The 10,553-nt window shown below is 54.4% G+C and overlaps 1 protein-coding gene across 1 annotated transcript in view; it reads right to left on the bottom strand.

Moving 5' to 3' along the window:
- ANO2 (anoctamin 2) overlaps positions 1–10,553 on the bottom strand; it is a 335,332-nt gene that overhangs the window by 312,819 nt on the left and 11,960 nt on the right. Inside the window, 2 exon segments of the mRNA XM_007469512.1 lie at positions 3,701–4,027; positions 5,196–5,380. Coding sequence (XP_007469574.1) covers positions 3,701–4,027; positions 5,196–5,380 — 512 coding nt within the window.

Below are 10,553 nucleotides of genomic sequence, written 5' to 3'. Positions count from 1 at the left end.
AGAGCGGAGACAGCCGTGCAGGTGGGGCCACTGCACGCGCGCTCTCCGAATGGCCACCAGGGGAAGCAGAGCAATGTCCCCGCCCCCTTGAGGGGCCAGTTCCAGGCTGCTGCTCAAGGCCAGAGGCTGAGCATCCTGACGCACAGAAGAACGGTTCAGACCCCCACAGGCCCCAAGAAAGTTGTTCAGACCCTCACGGTCTCCAGCTCTAACCAGGGATTAGCACCAACGTGGCATGGGGGCGCTGGGGGGGAGAGATGGAGCAGATGATGGGACACTGCCCTGAAGGAGGTGACAATTCATTCACAACCTTGTTGGGTGGCAACTGGGTGCCCTTATCATTCGGGGAGCGACTAGGTAAACAAGCGCTCATCGGTTAGAAAAAAGGGATTAGGTGCACGTGCACTACGTGAATGGTCTGAAAAATATAGTGCTGGGGGGAAAAAGAAAGAAGCAGAATGGGTTGTAAAACAGAGCTCCTCTATATAAATCAAAAATGCATACAGTTCCGAGAAACTGCCACCACCAAGAGGAGCCTAAGGAAACATGACACTGAATATAACGTGGGATCTGGGCTGGGATCCTGGAGGAGAAAAAGAGAGAAGGTAAAAACTAAGGAAATCTGAACAGAGGAGGGATTTTCCTTAATGACAGTGTATCAATATCGGCTCATTTATTGTGACAAATGTACCATATTAATAACAGAGGAGACTGGGTGTGTGAGACAGGGGAGCGCTCTGTCCAATTTTTCTGTAAACTTAAAACTGTTCTAAACAATAACGTCTATTTTTTTAATGAAAAACAAATTGCATACAGTGAAAATGACACTATGCATTTCCCAGAAACACGAGGCATTGGAATGATTGCCTGTGGAAGGAGCAGGCAGTTTAGAGTGAAGGGCAGGGGATATTTTAAAAAGTCACAAGAAGGACCTTTGCAGAACATTGATAATAATGCACCATGACTGAGCACTGTAATTAACTCAATTCTGCATCAGAGGCGCCAAAGCAAATAAGAATAATTTATTTTTAGACAAGAGAAAGAAAAAAAAAAAAAAAAACCACTGCAAGACAGTAGGTCACGATGGCTACATGAGTGGTGGAGGCCCTGATGACAGAAGGGACTTGGGGAAGGCTGAGTAGCTTGGAAAGGCCCCAAGAAAGAACAGTTAAGTCAGCCTTGAAGCCCGGGGTAGGGGCCAGGAGGGAGGTGCTCTGGGTGGGTACACAACAGGAACAACAGTCCAGGACACACTCCACAGCCCCACCTAACACTGGTCGGTCCTAAGAGCTAGCTCTGGGCCCTCCTAATTCCCAGCCAAAGCCAGGAAAATCCAATAGCAACCAAAATGAAACACGCTGGAGGGCAGCAAAGACAGCGGCGATACTAGCAGCAGTAGGACGAGTCACAAGGGCAGTTACATTTGAATTTCAGATTAGCAACAAATAATTTTTTAGTACAAGTATGTCCCCAATATTGCATGGGACACACTTAAGCTAAAAAAATGATTTGCTGTTAATCTGAATTCAAATTTAACTAGGCATCTTGAGTTTTTATTTGTTAAATCTGGGAACTCTCAATAATAACAATGCAGTAACACTCACTGTTACTATTCTAGATACTTTACTTGGTTGTCTTATTTCATCTTCACCACAAACCAATGAAGAATGTATTGTTTCTCCCTTTTTACAGACAAGGAAACTGTGATTCAAAAGGATCGAGTCACTTGCCCAAGGTCGTGAGGCTGGCAGATGCCAGGCCTGGGATGTGAACGTCTGGACTCAGACTCCAGAGTCCAGCTCTGGAGCAGGTTGCTGTCTCCCAACTCAGCAGCCACAGGAGGCCCAGGCCTCCGCTCCCTGAGCCTCCTTGACTCCCTGACACCCAGAGAAGGTGCAGCCTCCCATGGTGGTGGTGTCAAGAGCTCGTTGTATGGCCCTCCAAACACACCTCTACCTAAAGAAACCTTCCCACCAGACCCCAATCAGAGGCACCAAGCAAGCTCTGGGTTTCCAAAAGTCAAAGTCAGCATTCCCACAGCAAGGGAGCCCCGAGCAGCCCTAAAAGAGCACAATGTCCCTACAGTGGTGCAAAGAATAATGAGAGAAGGGGCTCCTGGTTTAAGAGTCTACATGAGCAGCACAGGTCCGCACAAGGGGTCTGAGCTGGGCCACATAAAAAATGGGTGAACGACCTCTGGCGGTCCCTTCCAGTTTGGGGATGGCATTAATGGGAATCTCACAAAACAGGTTTCTGATGAGAATGTCACGCCACCCCTCAGCATGACACCCTTTTCAATAATCATAATGAGTACTTATTGAGCATCTACTGCGTACCAGACACTGTGCTAGATGTTTTCATTGCCCCTTCTAATGAGGGGGCATATAAAAAACTACAATCATGCAGGACGTCTATGATTTTGCAAATGAGGAACCTGAGACTCACGGACATCACTTATTTATTCAACTAACACTGGTTAAGCTCCTACTATGTGCCAGACTCTGTCCTAGGTGCCAGGGATACAGCAGTGCACCAAACAAGACCCCTGCCTTCATGGAGCCAGTAGGGTCACAGATTAAAAAGTAAACCAATCTACCATGTTATTTCAGGTGCTATAAGTATGCTGAAGAAAAGCTAAGCAGAGTCAAGGAACAGAATGATAGGGCTGGGAGTACTCTACCTAAGACGGTCAAGGAAGAGGTCTGAAAGGAGGTAACATTCGGGCAGAAGTCTGTAGTGAGGGCCTGAGCGTGCACAGGTCTGAAGAAGGGTGCCCAAGGCAGAGGAGGCAACCAGCGCAAAGACCCTGAAGTAACGGTGACCAACACACAGCCCAGACAAGGCCCACGGGCTGGAGCCAGCACGGGAGGGTGGGAGGGGTAGGAGATGAGTTTGGATGGGATGGCGAGGCAGGTCATCTTTAAAGGATCGTATGGTGTGAAGAAATGGATGGAGAAGTGAGTGACAAAATGGATGGATGGACGGACGGACGGACGGACAAATATGTAGATAAATGGGTTTCCATAGGCTGGCTACTGATCAGAGGTCAGCATACATATAGCTCACAAGTTGATAAAATATATCTGATGTTCAGTTCCCAAATAACCAACTCCCTGAAGGCCCTTATTTTTTTTTTTTTTTTTTTTTTTTTTTTTTTTTTCTTGCGTTATGCGGGCCTCTCACTGTTGTGAAGGGCCTTTTTTTTTTTTTTTTTTTTTTTTTTTTTGGCTGTGCAGCTTGCAGGATCTTAGTTCCCTGACCAGGGATCAAACTCACGCCCTCAGCAGTGAAAAACGTGGAGTCCTAACCACTGGACCGCCAGGGAATTCCCACACGTTCCTTAATAACGTAGTTCTTCTACACAGGAATTTTAACCCAAAATTCAACAGGCAAACCAGGTCTTCATTCGAAGGAAACCATTACAAAGGCCAGAGGATGGAGAGCCAGCAAGAAATGTCGTGTCTTCTGTCTCTAACTAAGCCAGCTTCCACAGAGCAGATGGGCACCCCACCGCCAGCACCAGCACCAGCACCTGCGATCCCAAAACTCTTCCTCAAGTCCTTGAGCAAGAAAATCTGGTTTGCCCACCAGAAAAAAAAAAAAACAATGCCAAACGCCAGAACAAAGCCAAGGCTTCCTGCAGGAGCCCAGCCTGCTTAGCCATCCCACCCCGTACCCTCGGCCACCTGCCCGACCTCACCTCCAGGTCCTTCTCCAGCTCCAGCCCGGCCTCCAGCAGGTTGCGCTCAAACTCCTCCCGCTGCTCCTTCCTCGCCTCCTCCAGGGCGTCGAGCGGCCCCGGCTCAAGGTCACCGGGAGCCCCCTCGTCGGGGTCCTTGCCCGTCTCGCCATTAGAGACGATCGCCAGCGAGTGGCCAGGGGAGCCGTGGCCGGGGTGCGCCCCGCGTTTCCGGTAGTGGTAGACGAGCACGTAGTCGACCTTCCTCTGGTTGTCGTGGAAGTGCATGCGGCTCAGACGGGGCTCCGAGGACAGCGGCTCGCAGGCCTCCAGATAGTTGTTGATGACCTGGCCGAAGAGAACAGGACACGGGCGGCGAGGTCCAGTGAGGGAGGGGCGAGAGGCGCGGGAGGCTGACCTTGCGCTCTGGACCCCGGGAGGGGGACTTGGAAGCCAGGCCCTCCCGGCCCCAAGGAACGGACAGAGGTACCCCAGTTCATCGGCCACGACGGGCCCGCGGCGCCTCCACCCCATACCCGGCGCAGCCCGGCCCCGGCCGCCAGCCCGCCGCTGCGGCGCCTACGCACACGTGCACGCTCCGGTACCCGGATGCATAGGCGGCGCCAACACCACGCGTCCAACCGCCCGCCTCCCTTCGCGCCCCGAGCCCCACGCCCGCTCCCGCGCGTGCGCACAATCCCGCACTCGGCCTCCCTGTGGACGCGCCCGCACACACTGCCCAGGCATGTCCCCCGAGTGCGCTCTGACACGTGGCGCCCCGCACGCACCACGACACTCCCTCCTCCTTGCAGATGTGCGGCCCTCCTGCAAACACACAGTACTCACCGGCAGGTTCTCTGGATCCATTGGAACAAAGGCCGATTTCTAGCCGCCTGGCCCACCCCTGCCCCCACCCCACGGGGATTCACTGTACACTCTGCCCCTCACAGCCTCACAGCCCCTCCCCCTCCTCCTCCTCCTCTCCAGCCACTGGCGAGCCGGAGCCGGCGGCGGGCCACTCCCGTCTGCTCCCCGAGGTGGGAGGTTGAGAGAGGAGGAGGAGGAGAAAGCACGAGGCAGAGTGGGGGGGAGGGACCTGCCTCCCCCTTTGGGTGTTTCCCTGTTTATTACCGCTTTGATACCCAGCTGCCTCTGCAGCCACCTGAGAGGTCACCTGGGCAACCAGATGAAGCGCCAGGCACAGGAGAGAGCCTCGGAGCTGCCCCAGCAGAGGTCTGGTTCCTCCGACCTGAGGGAGGGGAGCCGGGGAGTCTGCAGACCAACGGGCGGGGCCCCCTGGCCTTTCACAGGCCCGCCTTCCGGGTCCTCCTCTGACCAGAGGGCCCCGGCGCTGCTGGGACAGTGTGTCACCATGACTCAGAGAGACAGGAGAGGAAAAGGTCCTAACAGAAACCCCTCCCCTGACACCTGCCTCCCAGGTGGAGGAACCCCCAGTCCACAGGCTTCCTGAGGACCCCCCGCACAGGCCGGCCCATCCGCCTACCCCAGTACTCACGGAGCTGTTTGGGGAGCTCCCTCCACCGGATGCCTGGCTGGAACGTCGGGTGAGACTGCCCTGGAGACCCCGGGCTCCGGGACGCGGCACCTGGAGGCGTTGTTGTCCGTGTTTGGGGCCCTGGCCCCCTCTGACCACTGCCCGGGGGCACAGCCGGTGTGGCGAGCCAGGGAGCAGGGAGATACCTGTGTGAGGCAAGGACAAAGGGGGACAGCAGCTTCAGCGGATGGGAAACCCGGGGACCGGAGAAACTGAGGCACTGAGGCGGGGACACCAGGGTGACCCTAACTACGACTGCGGCCACATCTCCCCACAGCTGTCCCCTCACCCCGGTCATTCCTCACAGGCTTAGTTAGCCAGGTTCACGCTGGCCACAGGGCTGGGGGTGTCCCCATCTCTCTCTCTCTCTCTCTCTCTCTCTCTCTCTCTCTCACACACACACACACACACACACACACACACACACACACACACACGTAGCCACCAGCAGGAACTCCTCCCGATGACAGCTGTCAAATCTCTCATGATTCCCAGGCAAGCGGAGAGGGGTGGCACCCGGGGGGGCAGGGTGGGTGGGGCACTGCCTGGAGAGCCAGCCTGAATTAATGCCAAAGGCTTAGCCTTCAGGGTCCCTCCTGAGGCAGCAAGACCGGCGGGCACCCTGGCAGCCCTCACAGCCCTCGAGGAGACAGCAAGGACAGACCAAGAGTGGGTGCAGGGCAGGGGCAACCTCTGACCAAAGGGCCACCACCTCCAGGGCGCTTGAAGGGTCCCCATGCCCCTGCTGCCCCCTGGCCTCCCCAGAGCAGCCCTTCAGGGCACCTGGGCTGACACCTCAGCTCTGTCACGTGCTGGCTCTGAGGCCTCTGAGCCTGTTTCTTCAACTGTAAAATAAGGAGAATCCCAAACTTGTAGGATGGAGTGAGAATGAGAATGAGAGATACACGTGCAAAGCACCCGGACAGTCATTAGACTACAGGTATGCGATAAAAAAGTGGTTACTATCATTGTTCATATATCTTCATTTTAAACTCTGCGTGAGCAGAAATCACACCTTATACATCCAGCTCAGCCCTTAGACCCTGCCGAATGAATGAATGAATGATCGAACAAATGTATACAAGGCAGCTCTTCCTGGTCTTTTGAAACAGAACCTCTGGTCAGTTACCGGCTTGTGCCGCAGCCCGCTCTGTGCTCAGCTCTCTGCCAGGCAGTTTCGGGAGAACTGGGACATTGGGTCCCTGTGCTTAAGAAATGTATCATCTCTTTGTGAAGTTACCGCTGATGTGCAAGAAACGCAATTATGACAAGCAAGTAAAGATTCCATAATTTGTTTCTAGACTGTGGGCTCTGGTCTATACTGAGGGAGACCAGAAAGGTGGAAAGTCAAAGTGGCTTCAGGAGGAATTAAACCTAAAGCTGGGTCTTGAAGCATCTGGAAGGCAGGGGACAGAACACAGAGGGCCGGGAGTGGGCAATCGTGCTGGTGGTGTGACGGGGGTGGGGGGCCTCCAGCTCAGGGTATCAGGGGACGGGCTTCCTTCCTTGGTCCCCAGTCTTGCTAATCCCTCTGCCCTTGTGCCTTTCTGCCCAGGGCAGAACTGAGAACAGGCCTCTACACCCCAGGGAAGGCCTGGAAACCTCCGTGTGCATGTCTAAACAGCCGGAGACCATCCTGATGCCTACCTGGCCAGGTGATAACGGGGATGCTCAGTCAACGTCCACCTTTCTTCGACAGCAATTCACATTCACACAACTGTGAGTTGGGTAGCTCAGATTCAGAGTCAGCCTAAAGCTTTTGTCAAACCACTGACCGGGAGCTACCATCCCCTAAAGGTGCCACCTGGGGTCTGAGGCTGGCCTCCAGGGCTCCGCTGGCCATCCTGGCTGGCCCCTCCACTTGCCCTCTGACACGTGGATCACGGCTGCCTGGGGCCATGTTTTCACGCCCACCTTCTCCCCACAACCAGTGATTAGAGCACAGCATATGGTTCAGCCATTCCAGCTCCAGAAAGACATTCCAGGCAATAATGACATTTTAGAGAGCTCTCAGCAATACCGACTCCACTTTGATTGTCCTTTCACGTCATTCCCTCGGCTCTTAGCACAAGCTGCTTTAAGCAAGCAGCTTGCTTGGACCGCCACTGTTCCCCACAAGGGGGTCCTTTCAAAGTGTCAGTCAGGCCATGACGCCTCTTGTGTGGAGACCTCTGGTGCTTCCCACATTCTTGGGCTGTGAGACCCTGTGGAATTTGGCCTGTTCACGTCTCTGCCTCATCTGTCCCGTGTCCTGGTGGAGCTCTGAGTTCCAGCCATAGTTCATGCTCTCAGTCTGTCTGATGCATCACACTGCCTCCCTGCCAGGATCTTGCACAGATTCTTCCTGCTGGCTGGAACATGCTTCCTCCTCTAGCTCCAGGCCACCTGCAATTTTAGTCCTTAGGAACCCAGAAAACCCAAATGCAGCATATTCTTGTTTCAGAAAGCTGCTAATCAAGGTGAGACAGGAATATTCAGATACTACAAGCAGAGCTAATCTCCTTCCACCCCAGACATGATTTAGATGCTACAAGCTGAGCTGGTGCAGAGGGAGGTGTAGGCGGAGGTGTAGGGCCACACGGACAAACGTCAAATTGGCCGAGGAAGGCCTCCGAGCTTCAGGCAGTGGACCCCACTGGTCAGCAGGGAGCCGTAGAGAGTGGGACTCAAGCAGCAGCCTTGATTGTCTGGCGTCACTGAGGGAAGATAACCCACTGGTGACAACCCATGACTGTCCAGTCTAAGGGACTCCTTCTATATCCCAAACCTTTGCTCAGCTCCCCAACTGACCACCCCATATGTGAGTAGCCCATCTTCCAATTGTCTGGACCCTCATAAGCCTCCAGGAGCATTAGGGTGGCGGGAGAGGAGAGCCCTCCACACCTCGTCCAAGTGTGACCAGATGGAAATGACCAGAGGCCTCCCGCTGAGCATGGACAGGGGTGGCCCCCCTGGGCAGGAGCATATCCGCATCTGCCCCCCCGTCCATCCTCCTCCTCCACCCTTAGAGGGATCCCCAAAAATTAGACATCACTTTACTCCACCCTCCCTCTCAAAGCCCTTCAAAGGGTCCCATTGCCTGAGTATAAAATCTTTACCATGAACTGGAAGGTGGGACATGTATTCTCCAACCTTGTTCCTGCCCTGCTTCCTACCCCTCATCTCTTTGAAACTTGAGTTTTTCTCAATATTCTGATTTGCTCCATCTCTGGAGACGCTGAAGGGCAGTGGAGCCACAGGGGCACTTGATTAGGGGGGCTGCCCTTTGACAGGGCAGGAGGAAATGAAGGGAAGGAGGGCCATCCTGGTCTTGGCTTGCAGTTTGGAGGCACCTGCAGCCTGTCCGAGTGATGGTCCAAGGCCACAGTGGACAGTCTTTGTCAGACCGAGAATAAAACGTCAATAAGTACCAGACCGTAATTTGGGACTACATAGGGGTAGCTCAGACCACCTGAGAAGCACGAGGGTCGACCTAGCCACGTCCCCCCACCCCATGACCCTCCCAGGAGCAGCCACCAGCACCCTGCCCCACACCAAGCCAGGAGGACCCTGGGTGCCTAGTCCTGGCATGGCCACAGTTCTGTAAAAATACTGTCTTTTCTCTGAGCTTAGTTTTCCCTTCCATCATTGGGGGGAGGGGGTCATTTTGTTCCTTTCTTCATAGGGGAGTGTGATGATAGAACAAGAGAAAGATTAAAATTCCTTGGAAGCGTGTGAGCTACAGAAAATGTGAGGATTGTTAACGAGTCCCACTTTGGGGCTGCAGTGCCTGCCCTTCCATCCATCTCTGCCCACCCAGACTTCTCTGCTCCCCTCCCCCCTGCCCCCGTCTGCTGGTTACCATGTGCTTCCTCTTGGATTCCTGGATGAGACAGGAGAAGCCCCTGCTGTCCACCCCCATCACTACAGGGGAGCTGGTTTCCTTACTCATCTGGGACCACCACACACTTCTTTACCCTGGAGAGCCAGGTATTTCCAGGATGAACTCCACCCCTCCTAGTTGGATCTAAGCTCCATCACCCAGTTGGCCTGCAGGCACCTCAGGTTGTGCTACAGAGGCAGACGGAGAATGAGTAGGATTGGAGATTTTGAGAGAAAAGAACAGAGACCTGGGGCAGGGAACAGCCCAAATCTAAATGGAAAAACAGAGAGAACTTGTTTTCCGGTCCTGCCCTTTTGTTGTCCCTTCCCTAGGCTGCCCAAGGCCCCTCCCCAGCCTGGGTCCCCATATTGTAAGCCTGCACCCACGCCACCCCCCATCCACTACCAGGGGCTTCCATCCCTCACTGCCATGGTGAAGGAGCTAAGCTACCCCAAAGTACAAATAGCCCGTGCTGACATCCTGAGATAATCCGAGTGAAAGCATTTTGAAAACTTGAAAGGCTCTGCAGACCTCACTAGACCCACATATTTACAGGGCAGGGGCCTTCGCCTGAAGGAACACCATCTAACGGTGGGCACTGTGCACCCAGTTAGGTGAGGGGGAGGTGCTGAAAGGCAGGAGTGGTTTCCAGACCCTTCAAATCATGCCACACCTGTCAGACAGTGTGTCAGGAATCTTCTGGGTCCCAGCAAAGGTTCAGAGCTAGGAGGGCAGACGGGCAACAGGAGGATGTGACGAGCTAGTGAGAGTGAGATAAGCTCAGGCAGTAGGTGATGGTGGGAAAACTGGAGCAAAGGGAACGGGAGACACCGTCAAGAGCAAGGCAGTGCCAGGCTGGGCAGAGAGAGAGCAGGCAGTGGGCGCCCCAGGCACACAGGAGGGCGACATGAGTCATCAGGGCCTGAGAAATTTCCAGAGCTTCTGAGAGAGACAGCAGCAAGAGGAGGTTTCCTGTGGGAGCTGGACTTCCAGGCAGCAGGGCGTATCCTCGAAGTTTCCCTCATGGCATCACTGCTGTCTCATTGCTAACCGCTGGCAGGTGAGTGTGAGATGCCCAGAAAAATAGGGCAGCTCCCGTCACCAGCCTTCTGAGGCCGCTACTTCTGGCAAAACCAGACAGGCCAGGGCTGCCCTGAGGGGGACAGAGCGTCCACACCCTCCCAGGCCAAGGACAAGACACCAGGCAAGGGTGGTCCTGCTGACGGGCAGGCCCTCGGGAAGTCTCAGAGCAACCTAGGCACTTTCAGATTTTGAGAGGCTCACCTGGAGCCTCCCCAAGAATTCAGGGATGGATGGATTTCATTTCAGAGTCACCCCTTCCACCGAGGTCTCACCCTGCTTTCCTGCATGTGTTTGACCCAGGACAACAGTCAAAATTTGATATTCTAAGCTCGAGATTTGGACCCAATGGCCCTGCTGATCACCCCAGGTCCTGC

The sequence above is a fragment of the Lipotes vexillifer genome, unplaced genomic scaffold (genome assembly GCF_000442215.2).
Source record: "Lipotes vexillifer unplaced genomic scaffold, Lipotes_vexillifer_v1.1 scaffold395, whole genome shotgun sequence".
In the NCBI taxonomy this organism is placed as follows: Eukaryota; Metazoa; Chordata; class Mammalia; order Artiodactyla; family Lipotidae; genus Lipotes; species Lipotes vexillifer.
Note: the sequence above shows the minus strand (reverse complement) of the source record. Positions and strands in the feature narration are given on the sequence as shown.